General features: G+C 48.1%; 1 protein-coding gene across 1 annotated transcript in view; it reads right to left on the minus strand.

The window, feature by feature from the left end:
* Nucleotides 1-1,347: 1,347 nt before the first annotated feature.
* The window catches only part of Zhx2 (zinc fingers and homeoboxes 2), a 122,775-nt gene continuing 104,434 nt past the window's right edge, over nt 1,348-19,688 (minus strand). The window contains exons 3-4 of the mRNA XM_042673172.1: nt 7,361-10,083; nt 1,348-1,460 (exon numbers count right to left, since the gene is read on the minus strand). Coding sequence (XP_042529106.1) covers nt 7,365-9,860 — 2,496 coding nt within the window. The 5' untranslated portion in view covers nt 9,861-10,083 and the 3' untranslated portion in view covers nt 1,348-1,460; nt 7,361-7,364. The remainder of the gene's footprint in view (nt 1,461-7,360; nt 10,084-19,688) is intronic.

Raw genomic sequence — 19,688 nt, forward strand, 5'->3', positions numbered from 1 at the left:
TTTGTTTTATTGAGTTACAACAAATGAGCAACAAGTTAGAAAAGCTGGTTTTTATTCAAACTCCCTAGCATTTTTTTTTCTGCAGTGAACTCAAATCTGGGGGCTGTGGAGAGAGGAAGAGGGATTGCAAACATAATTCATATTGCAACATTTACACCAGATATGTCTCTTGGTTTTCCTTCTTTAAAAGTTAGGACTAACTGAAAAAAGTGCACTCAAGTAGCTAAAATTGGCCCAAAACAAACACATACACACTCAAATTAAAAACAAAAAAAAAATTCATGGTGAGGTTGCAAGCTGAAATCTTTTCAAATGCCACACCAAGAAAAGGAAGAAGAGAAATTAAAACCAAAGCTGTTTGTCTTTGTACCATCTAAAGAGGAAGATCATGTTTTTTTGTTTTAATTTCATATGAATAATGAGGATGATAACAAATATAGGAGCCCTTTCTGCTGATATTTAAAAAGGTACGTAGAGAAGGTAGCCTCTGCTATCCAGCTCTTCCAGCACTGGCTGGATCAAATCTGGCCCCAAGCAGTTAAGAAGTCAGACCTAAGCTAAGTGCTGGTGGCTCAGGAGGCTGAGATCTGATGATCGTGGTTAAAAGCTAGCTGGGGCAGGAAAGTCTGTGAGACTCTTATCTCCAATGAACCATTTTTTTAAAAAAAGCCCAAACTGGAGCTGTGGCTCAAGTGGTAGAGTGCTAGCCTTGAGCAAAAAAAGCTCAGGGACAGTGCCCAGGCTCTGAGTTCAAGCTCCAGGACTTGCAAAAGAAAAAAAAAGGAAAAGAAGTCAGGCCCCTACTTCTCAGCAGTTCAGAAAGCCTGTGTGTGGCTAAGGCAGGGTTTTCCCCAAGGCAGCTGGGGGAAATGGTTTGACTTGAGAGATCTGCCATCTATAACCCATTCCAAGTTGAGACAGAGGTCCAACCTCGGCCCTTCCCATCAAGAAAAATTTCCAAATGTCAACCTACCCTCAAAAAGAAATCGTCCCTACCTAAAATCCAGTAGCTATAATGGCATTACTAATATTCCCCTAAATTAATGAGAAAAAAATAGAGGAGAGGGAAAAGCAATGTGGTTAGCTCTCCCAATACTACAATAGTAGTGCCTTAAAAAGGAAGTTGCCCTCAATTAAAAAGGTAACAAAATTCCCACATTGTACAAATCAGTTCCAGTATAGCAAGAGATGGGGTGGGGTGGGAGAGGTGGCCAGGGCAGAGGAGCAAACTATATACAAGGGCCCATTGAAAATGCAGTAGTAGGACTTTGGCACTATGAACAATTCCCGCGGGTCCTCTGGGAGGTGTGTGAGGAGTGGCTGGCCCCCCCCACCCACCCGTGCCCTCCAGGCACACACAAGCGAAGTTGCACTTGGAATCGCTGGCGAGGTGGCCCACATGAGGAACGTTTCTTCAAGGTCAGAGCATCTCCTTATCAGCAGAGTTCCAGCTAAGTACCCTAGAAGGAAGACACAAGCCAGAGACAGATGTCAGCAAAGAGGACCACTGTTTAATGCAGTGCAAAGCAGCTGGCTGCCCCTCCCTGGACCCTTGGGGGAAGGAGGGAGGGGTAGGGGAGGGTTTATTGTATGTCATTATTATTATTTCAGCTGTCCCTGAGCTTCTTTTGCTCAAGGCTAGCGCTCTACCACTTGAGCCACAGCTTCACTTCTGGCTTTTCTGGTGGTTAATTGGAGATAAAAGACTCAGGGACTTTCCTGCCTGGACTGGCTTCAAATTGTGATCTTCAGATCTCAGGCTCCTGAGTAGCTTGGATGACAGGTGTAAGCCACTGGTCCCCTGCTGGGGTGGGAATTTCTTCCCAAGCTATCTTGAGGGTTGGAGGAAGGACACACACCCTTCAATGCCTACTCTGTTAAGATAGAAGTGTGTTTCCCAGACACAGACAGATACTAGGGGACATGCCCAGAATGAATTAGGCTTTTGAAAACAGTGTGACTTTCTGGTGGACTGTGACTCCTCTAAGCATCCTGGGAGGCAGCCGGTCCCCATGGCTCCTGGAGTCAGACAAACCTGGGGATGGGTCCTGATTTTCCCACACAGTGGCTATGGGCTGTACCCATATGATGTCATCTTTCACAGGGATGTGACTATATCCACCAGGTTGAGTTGCGACAATTCCATGAGTTAATGTATGCAGCAAGTTCTCGCAGAGTGCCTGGGTACTTGCTAAATATTATATGTGCTTTTGTTGTTGTTGTTTTTAATTACAGGGAGCCATTTGCAAACATGGTAGGATACATAATAATAAGCAGAGAGATTTAGAATACATTTTGTTTAATGTTGATATCAATCCTAAGAAGTATAGGTATTATTGTCCTTCCCATTTTACAGGTGAGGAAATGGAACAGAGAAGCTAAGTAAGTTACCTATGATCACACATTGGTAAGTGGCAGGGCCAAGATTGGAATCCAGGGAATCTCCAGAGTCTGTGCTCTTAACCAATAGTACTTACTAAACTCAGAATGGAGAAATGGTTTTTGTTGTTGTTGTTGTTGTTGGTGGTGGTGGTGGTGGTGGGGCTTGACCTCTGGGCCTGGGCGCTGTCCCTCAGCTCTTCAGCTCAAGGCTAGTGCTCTACCACTTGAGCCACAGCGCCACTTCTGGTTTCCTGGTGGCTTATTGGAGATAAGAGTCTCACGGTCTTTCCTGCCCTGGCTGGCTCTGAACTGTGATCCTCAGATCTCAGCCTCCTAAGTAGCTAGGATTACAGGCATGAGCCACCGGCGCCCGGTTCAGGAATGTTTAATTCTTACATACTTGGGTAAACAGTCTAAGGACCTTCCTATAAACCACAGGTCCTTCCCTTGGCGCTTCCTCACCTCCCTCAGCCTTTCTGAATTGGAGAGTGTTAGCCCTCACTCTGGATTAGGTTTTGGTTGAAGGGAATGTTGTGGCTCATTGGATTTTCTCTCCAGACCACTTAGCAATGAGGTCACTTCATTTTCTTTCTTTCCTTCCTCCTTCCCTCCTTTCCTCCCCCCCCTTTTTTTTTTTGCAGTTCTGGGGCTTAAACTCAGGGCCTGGGCACTGCCCCTGAACTTCTTTTAGCTCAAGGCTAGCGCTCTACCACTTGAGCCACAGCTCCACTTCTGGCTTCTTGGTAGTGAGTTGGAGATAAGAGTCTCAGGAACTTTTCTGCCCAGGCTGGCTTTGAACTGTGATCCTCAGATCTCAGCCTCTTGAGTAGACAGGATTACAGGCATGAGCCACTGATGCCTGGCTTGGTTGCTTCACTTTCTAATCATATGTTGATTTTCAGTTTCCATTCACAGTTTCATTAACTGGCATAAGAAGTCTAGCTTTCAGCCTGTCTTAGCTTTTGACAAGCTTTTCTCACTAAATTTCATCTTTTTTCCCCCTGGTACCATGAATTATTTCAGGATGATTATATGTGTAACCTCCTCAGCAAACTGCACTTTTCAAGATCATGAGTTTAAGCAGAGGCATCACTGAGAAAGTCTGAATTTCACGAGACCCATATTCTTGGTTCATAAAAGCTGTGAAATAATTTAGGAAGATGTTTTTCCCTCTCAGTGGGAAGCCTTCTTTAAGGTGCCTCTGATTGGAGCTTGAGAGAGCTTCCAGATTTCACTTCTAGCCCAATATGGCACGTCCCCCAAATATTAGGGGCGTCTAATGTTGCCATGTGTTTAACACTTTAATGTTTTCCAGCTCACACTTGTGACAGTCATCAGAATCAGAGTGGGGTTCTTGGATATGCTTTGATTTGGGGGATACAGCTAACTCCTACATCTCTGCATTTGTGGATGTTAATTCAAATGTCAGTGGTCATCCATGCACTAGTGGCTTACGCCATTAATCCTAGCTTCTCAGGAGGCTCAGATCTAAGGATCGTGGTTTGAAGTCTTGGGGGTGGGGGTGATCAGGCAGCCATAGCTCGCCCAGATGTGCATCTCAAGTAGGAGTGGCGAATAAACTTGGAAGAAAGGATGGGACAGTTGCCCCAGGGGTCTCAGGGAACTGTCCCTTGGGAAACCTTTCAGGAAGTGCCATCCAAGTTCACTCTGCCATACTGTGCATCTTAACATTCAAATCCAGCAAATCCAGGTGGCTCACAACAGCTTCTATCTGTTATAGAGAACCACGGGGCTCGCTTTTAGCTTGAATGAACCCAAACTCTGATTCCTGGCTATGCCAAACAGCTTATGAGCCTCAATTGCATGATTCCTTTTCTTGTGTCTGGACCTTGGCCTACACTGTTCTTTCTATAACAGGAGTGGTTTTTTTCTTTGTGGTGTTACTGGGGCTTGAACTCAGGGCCCCAGAACTTGCTAGGCAGGCACTCTACTGCTGAGCTGCCTTACGGCATTGTTTGTACTAGTTATTTTTGAGACAGGGTCTGGCTTCCCTAGCATAAATATGTGCGTGGACTCTGGATCACTTCCTCTCAGAAGCCCCCCTGGCCTGCCCAGCCTGAATGTCTGGACTGTGAGCACCACACAGAGCTGTGTAGAGTCTCCCTGTATCACATGCCATACTGGTTAGGAGAGGAAAGCTCAGGTTGCACCCTCCATAACCTCTTGGGTTCTGCACAAATGAGCAGGGACTGTGTCATCTGTCACCAGTTGTCTCTGGCCTCTATCACAGCATCTGGCACACAGCAGGTGTCTTGAATGTATGGCTGAATGGAATAGAACCCTATCATCCGCTGTGGGGTGAGCGGAAGACACTGGATGAGAAGACGTTACTGGATGAGAGGGAGATCAAGGATGGAAGACAGGACAAGTGAGGGCCATTCAGTGAGGGCTTCTTCAGTTCATCAGGGGAGATACAGGCTAGATTGATAGAATATTGTGTGTGTGTGTGTGTGTGTGCATGTGTGTGTGTGCGTGCGTGCACGCGCGCGCACGCACACCTCAGGCCTTTGGGATTTTGCTTAGCTTTTCACTCACAGAGGTGCTCTACTGCTTGAACCATGCTTCAGCCCAGGTTTTTTTGCTGGTTAATTGGAGATACAGTTTCAGGGCCTATTCTATCAAGCTAGCTTTGGACCTTGACTCTCAGATCTCAGCCTCCTGAGTAGCTAGGGTTACAGGCCTGAGCTATGGCGCCTGGCTTGATTGACAAAGGGCAAGAAATTGGCTATAGCAACGGAAGCCAAGGCAGCCAGATAGAGGTGGGCAGTTCCTACAGGAGACAGGATAGTATCCCAGGGCGGGAAGCTCATTAAGTTGTTCTTTTTTGGGGTTAGCTGGTAGAACTGGTTCAAAGAAAGCTTCTAGAAGATTCTCCTCATTTGCTAGGTGCTTTATTATCAAGTAAATGAATGCCTGATGGTGGAGTTCATTACCACAAAGCTGTGGCCATTTCTAGGGCTCCCTTTAGGATCTTGTAAAATCATTAGAAGGTTCCCACCTCTCTGTCATTATTCTAAAGGATGCTGTGAGACGTGCCCCTTCCTTGGTCTTTTAATTGCTCTCTGGAGAAGTCCACCTGGGCCATTGCACATTTTGCCTTGCATTCCAGGCTGCCTTTGCAAAACCTTTCAGAAAGGAACCCCTTCTTTCCTCTACTCACCCCTAAGCCACCTGCTAAGCTGGGGCCTGGAATGGCGCTGGCCCAGCCAGGAGCACATGCACAAGGCCTGTCCCATTATGTGCGCAAAGAGGCCATTAGTAACCATAGCAACCTCCCTTCCCTGGCTTTTGTGGCCCTACAGGTCTAAATTTACACAGGTGTCTTCAGACTTGAAGGGGTCTCAGGACCTCAGTGGAGAGCAGCTTCCTTGAGCCACAAGAAGGCAATATATAAAGCATTTTTAGAGCATTTCAGGTGAAATGAAATAACCTCAAGTCTCCAATTCAGTCAACTTAAATACTCTTGGTAGCATCTGGAAGGAAGCAAAGAAAGAGATGCTATCCTTTTTACTGCTTAAAAAAAAAATAGTAGCAAGGGCAAAACACACAAGAGATGGTGTTGTTCTTACTGTTCTGACAAGTATGGGACAGGACCAACACCTGCTGTCCTAAACAGGCCACGGTGCGAGGCTGTCCCCGGCTTAGCCCAGCCTTGTAAGTAAGTACAAATGACTGACTGCCCGTCCCTGTTTTCTTTTCTCTTTTTCCCTTTGAGAGAGGATGGGTCTACCAGAAAAAGAATGGTAAGTGGGCCTGAGGTAGACAGTATGAGTTTGTGAGGCCCCACTGGGTACATCACGTGTTCAGAACATCATGTTGTACAGAGGATGCGCACACAACAAACACGGGCTGTGGCTCCTCATGTAAAGTACCACAATCCAAAATGCTGCCAAAAGAAAAACTGTCTTCAGCTCCCATAGGAGCCCCAGATTCTACACGATGGAACTCTGGTTCAAGCACAAGGTAAGTAAGACAGAAACCGCAAGGATGGGAGGCATGGCTCAGGTGGTAAAATACCAGCTGTGAGCAACAAAGGTGAGCGAGGAGGGGGAATGATAGAAGGGGTGAGACCGATCAGGATGTATTGTTCTCATAAATTCACATGGTGAATTGAAACCCCTTTGTGCAACTATGTAAGATTAATACATTTTTTTTTAAATTTGAAAACGCTGAGGGAGAGTGAGAGGCAGAATTCAAATATAATACTGGCACAAAATAAATAAGCAACAAAAATACATAGCACAAAATAACCTTTGGGCTGTGTGAATAAGGTGTTTATGAAATATAAATGCATTTCATGCTGAGACTTAGGCCTTAGACTCAAGATACTGTATCATGTCTTGTTTATATACATATATATATCTAAATATTCCAAAATCTTGTTTACACATATATGTAAATATTCTGAAATCTGAAAATGCCTCTACTCTCAAGTGTTTTAAATAAAGGATAGTCTATTTTTTTTTTTTTTTTGTGGCCAGCATTGGGACTTGAACTCAGGGCCTAAGCACTGTCCCTTAACTATTTCTGTCAAGGCTAGCATTCTGCCACTTGAGCCACACCTTTGCTTTGGGCTTTTGCTGGTTAATTAGAACTAAGAGTCTCAGAGACGTTTTTATCTGGGCTGGTTTTGAACTGCAATCTTCAGATCTCAACCTCCTGAATAAGACTTCAGGTATGAGCCACCAATGCACAGGTCAGGATAGTCAATTTGCAGATCACATCAAGATTCTATTTGTTATGTAGGTGATCTCTCTCTCTCTCTCTCTATATATATATATATGTGATACACACACACACACACATATATACACACATGTATGTATGTATAGCTATGTACCATTCTTGTCAATTAGTTAATATTAATTTGAGAGGATGTATCATGTAAGCACCACCTTGTCAATGGAGAGAAAGGAAAGCAGCATCCTCGCACTTGGGGGTGCGCAGGTGGGCTTACCTGGCTAGGCCTGGCTAGCCTCTGCAGGAGCGCCGTCTGAATCCGAGTCGGCCAGTTCTGCGGTGCCATCTCCTGCCGCCTGACTCCAGCTATCTGACTTGTCTGAGGTGGCGTCCTCCTCTCCCACGGTCACCTCTACGAAGTCCACAATGCCGGACTCCTCGTTCTCGTCACTGCCCTCAGACCCATTGGAGGTGGCCTCCGAGGGCTTGGCCGTTAAACTGTCCTTGGCCTGCTCGCTGGCTGCTTTTCTCCTGGGGACTGACTTTTCCAAGTTTTCCTCGCAGAGCATTTTGGGGTCTCTGTGGTACTGCGGTGTCACCTCGCTCCCGTTCTTTGGGCTCTCGCTGATGGGTTTTGTGACTTTCCTGGTGACAGCCTCATAGCCGGACTCGTCGGAACTGTGTGGCTGTGGATAGTGGTCCATCCACTTCAGGGCTCCAGTCTTTAGCAAGCATCTGTTCTCCTTGAACCAGCGCACGATCTCAGTCCGGACCAGGCCGGTCTTGGCCGCCAGCTGGTCGTACTCTTGTGGAGTCGGCCACTGTGTTCTTGCGAAAGTGCTTCTCAGGAGATGAACCTGTTCTTGACTTTGTGTGATTGCTGGTGAAGGACTGGGCAGGGAACTGGATAGCTGGGCACCGGAGAGCTGGTCAAGTCGAGACAGAGCACCATTGGGAGTGACCACATCCGGGCCTTTTTTGCTAGATCCCATGGAATCGAGGACAGCCTGCTCCATGCTGTCTCGAAGCTTCCGTCTCTCTGAGAACCAAGAGTCGATCTCTCTCCTGCTCAGCTTGGTCTCCACTCTGAGCCGATCCAGTTCTGCTTGAGTAGGAAAGGAGCTTTTCAAAAAGCTGTCTTCCAGGATTTTCACCTGACCTTGTGTTTTCTCTTTGAACTTCTGGGGGGCAAAGTCTGGGTAGGCATGGTAGGTGCGGCCGTGTCGGGAGGTGGAGATGGCCATCTGGTCTTTGGCAAGGGACTCGCTGGTGATGTGGACGATGCCTCGCTGACACCGGTACCGGTGGTCGCTGAACCACTTCTTGATCTCACTCCTGGCCAGGCCGGTTACCTCGATGAGCCGGTAGACCTCGGCATCGTCAGGAAACTGGCTCTGGAGGAAGCTGGCCTTGAGGTGTGCGATCTGCAACTTGGTCTTCTTGCGGTCGCTGGCTGGTGGGAGCGGGGTGTTGGCCACCTTGGAGGGGGGAGGCTCTGGCACCTGGGCGATGTGTGGCCTCTTCGGCTCGGGGGCAGCCTGGGGAGTCACCAGAGGTCTCTTGTGCCCGTGGTTGGTCACTCCGGCCACAGCCAGTGTGATGGGTGAGCAGGAGACAGTGGTGGACCCGCTGGTCACTTGAGTCAACACAAGGCTGGTCTGGCCAAGGATTTGGCAAGGGAGCGCTGTCTGGAGGATGGGCTGTGACACCTTGGTGGTGGCCAGCTGGGCAGGAAGCACAGTGATCGTGGGGGGTACGGATTGGATGGTACCGTTAAACATCTTCTTCCGGGCCTCCTCTACCTCCTCCGGGGACCAACTGATGCCATGCTTCAGGCGCTGGGTGGCGAACCAGATTCGGATATGCTCCTCTGGGTGCTTGGAGGCGGCCGTCAGCCAGGACAGCTCAGCCTGGGTCGGGTAAGGGAACTTGTTGAAGGAATTGATCATGGTGGCATTTGTGTCCAGGGCGGAGTTGTATTTGGTAGTATTCAGCGGGACGGGGACCTTGGGGACAAGGTTGATATTTGGTGGCAGCTGTACAGAAGGCATGACGTGTCCCAAGGAGTCTTGGAGGAGCTCTACGCCCCCGAGTCTCGACAGTATCTCCGCCGTGTCCGTCACCAGGCGGGCGGTCCCTTCCATGTGGTTTTCGGGGATGGCCTCTTCAGGCTTTTTGGGGGCCTTCTTGGTGTCAGCTTTCGGTTTTCCTGTCTTCATGATGGGGGTTTTACTCACGGGGATCCCAGGATCGCTGTCCCCACTGCCAGGGCCACCGGTGGTGATGGACCCGACGTGATTGGTGGCTTCGATGGACTGCTCCAAGACGGTCTGATTATTGCGCTTGATTAACTTTAACTTGAAGTTGGCCTCCCCGGGGTGGAACTTAGAGTTGTGCTCCGACAAGGAGTCGTACTTTTTGGTGGTGAAGTTGCACTCGGCACACACGTACAGGGGGTTGAGGATGACGTTGGGGTGCTGCATGTCCACGTGCTCTGTGAACTCGTTCAGGTTTTGGGTGGAGTAGGGGCAGTATTTGCACTCATAACCCCCCTGGAGCTTTTTGGATGGGTTTTCCCCTGTGGGTTTCACCTCTATTAATTCACTTTCTTTGGAAGAGTTTTCAGGATCTGCTGCCCACCTGTCCTTGGCTCCGTCAGACGGAGGCATGCCCATTCCTTTCTCTTTGGCCCTGTCTGCATCCTCGGCCACATCTTGTTCTACCACTTGGGACGTCCGAACCATGCACGGAGTTGTAGATTTTCGTTTGCTCGCCATGTTGACTGGGTGCCACAATGCCCTCGTTTTGGAATCTGGGAGAGGGGAGCACAGTGGCAGTCTTGGGACAATAAGATGGCACGCTTGCTTTGGGTTTTACTCCCTCTCAAGTGGCTTTGGCTTTCCTTGAACGCTGAAGTCTCCTCTTACCGTTTTCAGAACGCTTTTCAGCACGAGCAATTGTAAATGCACCCACCGCTATGCTCACCAGGTAGCATCTTATCTGTGAGACAAGCACAAAGAGAGATTCCGTGTCTTTTCATAACTCAAAAGCAACTCACAGTTCTTTTTGATTTATTTCTAAGCCTCACCTCAAACTGGCACCCAGAGCCATGTAGCAAAGTGGATCCTTATAAACATGAAAGGTCATGGTCTCTAACCACCTCGGGCAGGAAGTAGAAACAACTTGGGGGAGAGGAGGAGCTTCACCTTAGGTTTAGATATGAAAAGGTGCAGAAAAGAAAAAGAAATGGTTTTCTTGACACGTATGACCAAGTCTTTGTGTCAGAGGCCCTACTTCCTGCCTAACCTCCAAAAAACGTTACCATTAAAAGCCTTGCCACTGGGCATTGGTGGCTCCTGCCTGGATTCCTAGCTCTGAGGATCGCAGTTTGAAGCCAGCCAGGGCAGATGTCTTTGAGACTCTTATCTCTAATTAGCCACCAAAAAGCTGGAAGTGGAGCTGTGGATCAAGTGGCAGAGTGCCAAGCTTGAGTAAGAAAAGCTAAGGGGGAACAAATGTACGTGCCCACACCCACACCAAAATCAGTCACTCGCCCATTGGCAGCCCATATTCTTTTTTCTCCTATGCTCACTTCCAGAGTCCAGGTGATGTCATTTTCTATCCTGTCTCTATGGATGGCCTGTGGTCTCTGAGAGGAAGAAAAAGCAGGCCAGACTGCCAGACAAGCTCCCTGTGGAGCCTGGAGCTTGCAGGGCATGTCCTGTTCTTTATCTCCGTAGGAAGGCATCTGGGACAAGGCTGGCAGAGGCCTGCTGCTGTGGGTCTCCAGCCTGGGAGGGGAGTGTGAAGGCAGGAAGTCAGAGAGCCCTGTAAAGCCCCACATCAGTGCCTGGAGCCCAGAGGCCTCAAGTGTGGCACTCAGGGAAATCACATCTTGAGGCTCCAGGAGAAGGGGGACAGGACAGAACTTCTCATTTCAGGGCTTTTCATGGTGGTGAGAGGCTGTCAGAGGAAATAACAGGGCTGTCTGGGAGCTTTCAAAGCAAGCACCTTGTCAAGAAAGACATCAAAGCCAGAAAAGATGGTTTTTAGCTTTGCAGGGTCTTCTGGCAGAGCTGTTAATAGATCCTGCCTCAGGTCACTAAGGTAGAATGTTTTTCTGGGAGTGGGAATGGCTCTTTTGTGTTTTAAAATCATAACATTACCTGAGTCTCAGCCGTGGGGAGGAATTCTGATGGGTAGATATGATGGAGGATGTGGTCAATGAGTGAGGTGAGGAAGAATTGGATGCTGGATTTTTTTTTTTTTAAATTGATAATGGGGCTTGAATTCAGGGCCTCACATTCTTTTTTAATATATATTTTTTATTGTGAAGATACTGTAACAAAGGGGTTACAGTTACATGAGTAAGGTAATGAGTCCGTGTCCTATAGAGCATTGTAACCTCATACTCTTTGTTTGCTTTTCCCCTCACAGCTCATGCTCTACTACTTGAGCCATGCCATCAGTTCTAGCTTTTTTGCTGGTTAAATGGAGATAAGAGTTTCTTGGACTTTTCTACCCAGGCTGGCTTTGATCCTCAGATCTCAGCCTCCTGAGTGGCTAGGATATGGGCATGAGCCACCAGTGCCTGGTCTGTATGGTTTTCTTTTATCCATTGTATGCAAGTATGGGGTTGTTACAACAAATCTCCCTTGTACGGACTAACCTTTGCTAATAAAGTGTTGAAAAAAATGAAGCAACACTGACTAAGTGACTGAATTTCGGCCACTGCCTCCACATGTAGTTGTGCTCCTCCAACAGGAAACTGGCATCTCGTCCAATGGCAGCTGAGCTGGCAGTGAGCTCATTTGCATACAGCGCCCCTAATTGTGAATGAGAGGAGCTCTGAGCTCCCAACCCAGACCACCTGTTGTGGAAATGAGTTCATCCAACTCCTCAAAGAAAGTGTGTGAGGGCAGCTGCTCACACTTCTATCACCTCTATGGATTCTGCTCACTGCTCTGCTGCCATCTTTCTTTTAAGCTGTTGGAAATAACCCACCTGGCTGACCCTGGAGCAAGCCACCACCATATTCAAAAGCCCTCCTAGGCTCTGGCTCTTTCAGCCACTCTTTCTTAATCTCTGTTTCCTTGTCTAGCTTCTGCTCTCTGCAAGTGCAGCTCCATGCCCTCGCTCTTTCTCCTTCTGCTCTTCATGCTCCTTAGGATACTCTTTGGACCAAAGTTCCCAACTTCCCCTTGCAGATATCCACCAAACCAACCCCTCTATCTCCTTTGTTTCTCTCCAGAGCCCTCCCTTCCCAGTTAGCAGCCACCAGCAACAAGGTAGGAGGCTGGAAGAATCTGTACCTGGGCAAAGCCTGGAGTAACCAGTCCACTTGGAGCTGATTAATTGTGGGTAGACTAGGATTTGAATCCAGGACTTCTTGCTTACTTGGCATGTGCTCTACTGCTTGAGCCATGCCTGCAGTCCCCTAATATTTGTTTTTTGCTAGTGGTAGGGCTTGAACCCAGGCCAGGCTGTCCCTTAGTTTTTTTTTTTTTTTAAGCTCAAGGCTAGCGCTCTACTACTTTGAGCCCCAGTAACCCTTCCAGTTTTCTGGTGGTTAATTGGAGATAAGAGTCGCACAGACTTTCCTGCCTACACTGACTTTGAACTGCAATCCTCTTGAGTAGCTAGGGTTACAGGTGTGAGCTATTGGCGCCTGACAAGATAGGCCTTTCATTCTGTTAAGCCACAAGTATGTGGGTGTGCATGCCCATGTGTCAGAGAGAAAGAGAGAGAGAGAGAAAGAGAGAGAGAGAGAGAGACAGACAGACAGACAGACACATGGGGAGAAGAAATACTCAGTCATGGAAGTTCTGTTTGCCATTTTGTGTGTATGGGAGGTTGGAGGGGGGTGCACTGTCAGTACTGGGGTTTGAACTAAGAGCCTGGATGCTGTCCCTTACTGCTCAAGGCTGGTGCTCTACCACTGGAGGCACAGCTCCACTTCCACAAAGGTTCTGTTTTAGAACAGAAGATGGAGATATTCTGGCCCAGAGAAATTTTCCTCCCCTGTAACTTCCTCACTACCTGAACCATCACGGGAGACAAAGACAGCAGGAGCACACTGCAGATCTGTTTCCAAGTCTGCTCTTCCTGCCCCTAATTGGCTGGGCCACCTTAGACCAGTTACCACCTCTCTCTGGGTCCCAGTTTTCTCAGTAAAACCAAACATCTGGGCACCTTACTCCCTTACTTTGAGCCACAGCTCCACTTCCAGTTTTTAGGTGGTTAATTAGAGATAACAGTCACAATCTTTCCTGCCCAAGTTAGCTTTAAACCATGATTCTGAGATCTCAGCCTCATGTGTAGCTAGGATGACAGGCATGAGCCACTGGCACCTGGCTCCCTAATTTTTTATTTTTTGCACTTCAGAGCCTGGGTGCTGTCTCTGAGCTTCTTTTTGCTCAAGGCTAGCATTCTACCACTTGAGCCACATCACCACTTCCAGTTTTTTTTGTTTTTGTTTTTGTTTTTTTTCTGGTTAGTTTACTGGAGAAAAGAGTTTCGCGGACTTTTCTGCCTGGGCTGGTTTTCAACCACAATCTTCAGATCTCAGCCTCCTGAGTAGCTAAGATTACAGGTGTGAGCCACTGGCATCCATCTGCATAAAATCTTTTTACACAAGGATGATCCATAAAAACTAAAGAATATAATCAACAACTACAACATGGACAGTCATTCCCATTGCACTGGACAATGCCTTTCGCTAGGTCCCTCCTCTGAAGGGAAAATGGGCAAGACAGAGCCAGGTGCACCATCTATGCTTCTGTGATACCTGTGCACAGGGCTCCGGCATCCCTCAATTTTAACATGTCTAGAACCAACCCAGCTACATGCCTCTCCAAAATGGCTTTTGTGTACCATTCCTTATTCCAAATGAAAGCATCAGCATCTACTCGTTTAGGTTGAAGTCCTGGATTCCTCCTTTTCCTCCATCCTATAGTTTATTGGGAACTGAGCCTTTCTGATTCTGTCCCATGTCTCCTAGTTCTTATCTCATTGCCGTTATTTTGTTCTTTTCTGGAGGTTCCGGGTTTGAACTCAAGGCTCACGAGGCAGGTGTTCTACCACTTAAATCATGCTTCTAGCCCAATTATCTCCCAATGCTTCTGCTCCAGCTAGATGGTCTCATGACATTTCTTGGCCTTGCTCGTGTGATGCCTCTGTTCTCTTACTAAAGACTTCACCCACTCTGGGCACAAGTGGAGCCCTGGCAGTGGGCACGTGACTTGGTCCCAACCAATCAGTATGCCAGGCCCAGTAATCACGAGAGGTTAAGGGATGGGCCCAAGTAGGGTGGTAGAGTCCACTGGGGACTCCATTCGGTAGCTTTTGTTGGAACTATCAGGAGAAACGAAGTTCTCCTTTTCTGGAGTTTTGAGGGGATTGGCCCAAAGTCCTCCTGTCTGTCCTGTCACTGCCAGAGAGGACATGCTGAGTACTGAGATGGGAGAGACAGAGGGCCAGTCGGGAATATCCCTCACAATCCTAGTGTCAGAGTCCAGCAGACTCGAGATTATTTCCATTGGCTAATCTTGTTTAAGCCAGTTTGACGGGGCCCTCCGTCACTTGTCATGGATCTCAACAGTCAGTTGGGATCCCACCCAAGCATCCTGACCATCAGTTTCAGGTCAATTTCTACACCATTACCATTTCTTTTCAGGAGCCATTCTTAGCCTGTTTGTGCCACAGTGGCCCACGGGGTGGCGTGTCCCTTTGCAACACTCTCTTAGGGCCTTTTCCCTGCCTCCTTGCTACATCCCTATAATTGCAGATCATTTCCTCTCTCTTCATGTGAACACGAGTGACAGTTCACCCCATAGCGATCACCCTGCATTCTCACTAATTGAGAACAACAGTCCCTCAGAGACGCCAATACTTTGTAGATTGCTTGCTGCCACCTACCCCTCGGTGAGCCCGTGTCATGACTGAGCATCGTGTAAACATGAATCTGACCACATCATCTCTGTCTTCAAAACCTGCCTAGGAGTTTGGAGGAGGAGCTGTGAGAAGCCTTTAGACCCCACCAGCCTTCAGCACAACACGCTGTGCCCTGACTTGCCTTGCCTTTCCCTTTCCCTTTCCCTTCCCCTTCCCTTTCCCCTTCCCCTTCCCCTTCCCTCCCTCCCTCCCTCCCTCCTTCCCTCCCTCCCTCCCTCCCTCCCTCCCTCCCTCCCTCCCTTCCTTCTTTTCTTCTTTTGCCAGTCCTGGGGCTTGAACTCAGGGACTGAGTACTGTCCCTGAGCTTCTTTTTGCTTAAGGCTAGCACTCTACCACTTGAACCACTGTGCAACTTCTAGCTATTTTTTTTTTTTTGGCCCAGTCGTGGGGCCTGAACTCTGGGCCTGGGCTCTGTCCCTCAGCTCTTTAGCTCAAGGCTAGTGCTCTACCACTTGAGCCACAGCACCACTTCTGGCTTTTTTCTTTTTACTTATGTGGTGCTGAGGAATCGAACCCAGGGCCTCAGGCATGCAAGGCAAGCGCTCTACCACTGAGCCACCTTCCCAGCCCCCTGCTTCTAGCTTTTTCTGTTTATGTAGTACTGAGGAATCGAACCCAGTACTTCCTGCACACTAGGCAAGCATACTACCACTAAGCCACCTTCTCAGTCCAACATCCCTGGTATTTAAAAAAGGCTTTGCAAAATGCTCAACACACCATAGCAATGCTGTGGATGAAGTGTAAGCAGCTCTGTTTTGATGATGGGAAGCAGAAATTAGTGTGAGAGAGTAACAGAGACCAGGATCGAGTCCCCAAGACAAGATCAAGATAGCTCATGACTCCACAGTCAAAGGAAGGTGTTGTGCATGTGTATGTCTGCCTACATTTCAGACCATAGATCTGTCTCAAATCTGACCACAAATCTCTCTCTCTCTCTCTCTCTCTCTCTCTCTCTCTCTCGCTCCTCAGCAATAACCTTGTCTTGATTGTTTAAGAAAACAACACAATTAAAGATGAAGACCTAGTTTGATATCATTAGTGCTTGATTCTTTTCCAAGGCAAAGCGTTCTTTTTCTCTCTGTATGGGAAGGCTCAAAGCAGCCACCACGGACTACAAGCACCTCCCCACCCCTTCCCACACCCCTCCAAGCATAGCAAGCCAGGGCTGGGAGAAGAGTGATGTGCTTCCATACTGAGGAGGGGAAAAAAATCACTCTGAGAACGAAAGAAAAGGGAATCCATTCTGGTTTTATGTGTCACATACATAAATAAATAAGGTGCTATCAAATGTTTAAGATGAGCCTACTCTGACTTACAATCCATCACATTCTGCTATCAAAACATTTAGAGGCTGGGAGCCTACAGGGATGTGTTCTATCGACAATTTCTGGTGTAACCTTTTCATTTCCCTCCTTGGGGGGAATCCACACACACTCCATCTTCCTGAAGCGGGGAGATTTCTCTGTTCCCCAGGCACGTATCAGAGACAAATAGAGCTTTGCAGCAGCTGTGACATTCTGTCTGTCAGATGTCTTCCCCCCCCCCCCAACCCCAGCCCCCTCTAGCCCACTGTCTGCACCCCAAACCTACAGCTTTCTCTTGAGCTCTTTCATCTGTACCTGGAAGAGCCTTCATTTCATCTGGGAGACGAAGGCTGAGCCTTTACCCTTATTCTCTGAGAGAGAGCCTTCACAAAGACAAAACTGCACGCAGAAGATATGCTCCTCTGTCAGTTTGTGAGGACCCAACATATGTGTGTGGCTGAAGAGTGGTCCCCAGAGATACCCAGGTCCTAATCTCTCTGGGATCTGGGAATGACACCTGGTGAAAAAGACTTCTCAAGAGTGACTGAGATGCTAGAGATGCTAGAGACCATGCTGGACCCAAGATGGGTCCTATGAGTGATCAGAGAGTCCTGAGAGGGGCAGAGGGAGATGGAGCTATAGGGGAGGGAGGGATGGGATGATGGACGCAGACATGGCCTGGTACACTGGGAAGACAGAAGGTCTGAACACCAAGGAATGCAGGTGGCCACCAGGACGCTGCAGGATAGTTCTTTCTTAAGTCTCTAGCAGAAACCATCTGGAACTGTAGCTGTGTGCTACCATGCTCAGTCTAGAAAGGTATTATTTTCAATTTTAATTTGGAAAAGAGCCTTAGGGGATGCCTACTTTTCCATAAACCTTCCTTTATATTTCCTTTTTCTTTCCCTCCCTCCTTCCCTTTTTCCCTCCCTCCTTCCCTCCCTCCTTCCCTCCCTCCCTCCCTCCCTTCCTTCCTTCCTTCCTTCCTTCACCTCTTTTGTTTGTTAGTACCAGGGTTCAAGCTCAAGGTCTTGCATTCACTGGGCTTGCGTGCTTGGCTGGTATTCTATTACTTGAGCCATACCCCCAACCCTGGTTTTTGCTGATTGTTCTGGAGCTGGAGTTTTCTAGAGTTGTCTGCCTGGGCTACTTTTAAATTGCTGTTGGATCCTCCAGATCTCAGCCTTCTGAGTAGCTAGGATTACAAGCATGAGCCACAGGTGCCTGGCTCCTCGTCACAGTTCTGTGCAGTTTTAAGGAAAGCATGGGCTGCTTGTTGCTTTGGGCTCAGTCCTCCCCATTCCTCTGTCCCAATCACTGCACCAGGAACAGTGCCCATGGAAGACCCATCCCTCAGGTCTGGACTACCTTACGGGCCACAGAGCATTTTTGCATGGATCCACTTGTAGGAGGCCCACAAAGTGGGAAGTGCCAGAACTTCTGTCCCTGCCCACCCCCTGCGCTGCCCCCACCCCCACCCCAAGATTTTCTTGTGATCTATCTCAAGCTCCTTCTCCACACCAGCTCTCTGATGGTAGCTTCTGATGTGCATAAACAGGGTACTTTCCTGTTGTACGAACAGGTAATAGATACACTGCTGAACCGGTCTGCTGGACTGGAATAGGGACCAAAGCCAGGGCCCTGCGGCTGACCTTTTGGTCCTGACCTTTTAGTCAATTCTAAAGAACCATGCGGCACCTGTGGCTTTTTGTATAGTGACATCTGTATTGGCCTCTGCTGTTCTCTCTAGATCATGTCTTAACCTGTCATTCAGGCTGGCGACGCAAAGTCATCCTGTGCCACATGTGCTCGGAGTGTGCTAGCTTGGCTCAGGAGATTGTTCCTCTCCCTCCGTAAGAATCCATATCCTATCATCGGGGCATAACACTCCAGATGTGCCACACAGATGCAAGCCATTATTGTGCCTTGCTGGATTACTGGGATGGAATGACGTTCCCTTCTCTCAGAGTGCACTAGTCCGCTTTCCATTACTATCAGGAAAATTTACCCAAGCAAGGATACTTTAGAGAGAAAAGAGGTTGACTTCGGCTCACAGCTCTGCAGACCCGAGGTTAGGGGGTGCATTTGGTGATGAGCTTCTCCCCGGCAGAAGCCTCGGGTGTCATACAGCATGGCATGGCAGGAGAAGGGGAAGGCATGTGCGTCTCTTCCAGTCTTGCCCGCCCTTCCATTTTACCGGGATTCCATCATGGACTCTGATGATTTTGTCTAATCCCTTTCCAAAGGCCCCACCTCCAAACCCCGAGAGTCGGGTTAAATTGCCACACTCTTTCTGCCTCCCTGTTGGGATTAAATTCTAGCACGGGAACACTCAACCTCTACACACTATAGCAGATGCTTTCCTGCTCCAGTGTGTCTTGTGCCCTCTGCCCGGCAGGCCTTCTCTGTTCACTTCGACATCTCAGTCACAACCCGCACTGCCCCTGTTTCAGATCTATATCCTGTGCATAACTTACATATCTATCACTTAAAAATGATCTTGAAGTAGTTGCACAAAGGGGTTTCAATTCAGCATGTCAATTTATGAGGACAGTGCATAATTTCTATACTAAAATTTAAAAAAAAGATCTTAAGTAGTCGTACCAAGGGGATTCAATTCAACAAAGTCAGATTATGAGTACAATGTCTCTTGATCAAGGTCACCCCTTCCCTCATTCTCCCCCATCTCTCCCAACCCCACCCATCCCCTCACATTTCCCAGTTGCATTTTCACAGATGTAGATTGAATATTATGACTGCTTTGAGAGCCATCAAATGCATCAGTTGAGCTGTCCATTTCCCCAAACACAATTCCAAGGCTCTTCGCAAACTGTCTACACTCTCCTCCCTGGGCCTTCTACTCTTGTAGGTTCTTTTCACCTCTCCTTGATCATTGCTAAATAATTTTGACAATTTCCAGGCAAGCCTCTAATTCAGGGGTCATACTGTGAACAAAGCAGACCAGTTTCCCTTGAGAGGCAAATATTCTCAAAAGCAAGGCTGTGTGGCTCTTCACCTCCCATTCATCAGCAGTTCCTCTATGAACTGTTGTCCTTTCAAAGGAAGAGGAGAGGACGGTTAGTCCTCCTGCAGTATTGGCAGAAGGAACCACAGAAGTAACTCTGAGACCCTCAACACATTGATACCACATCCAAGAGATCTGCCAACACCTGGCCAATACCAGGCCCCAAAGCTATGGGGTGTGTTGGATCCTCTGCTGTCTCCACTGGTTACTTGCTTTTCATTTGTCTCATTCACTAATTTGTCTATTTATTCCTCTCCGACTCCTTCCCTCCTTTCCATAAAATAAATGCTAAGGGCCTTTTCTGAGCACACGTATATTGCACT

Source organism: Dipodomys spectabilis, unplaced genomic scaffold, assembly GCF_019054845.1.
Source record: "Dipodomys spectabilis isolate Male_0828 unplaced genomic scaffold, ASM1905484v1 ptg000783l, whole genome shotgun sequence".
Taxonomy (NCBI): Eukaryota; Metazoa; Chordata; class Mammalia; order Rodentia; family Heteromyidae; genus Dipodomys; species Dipodomys spectabilis.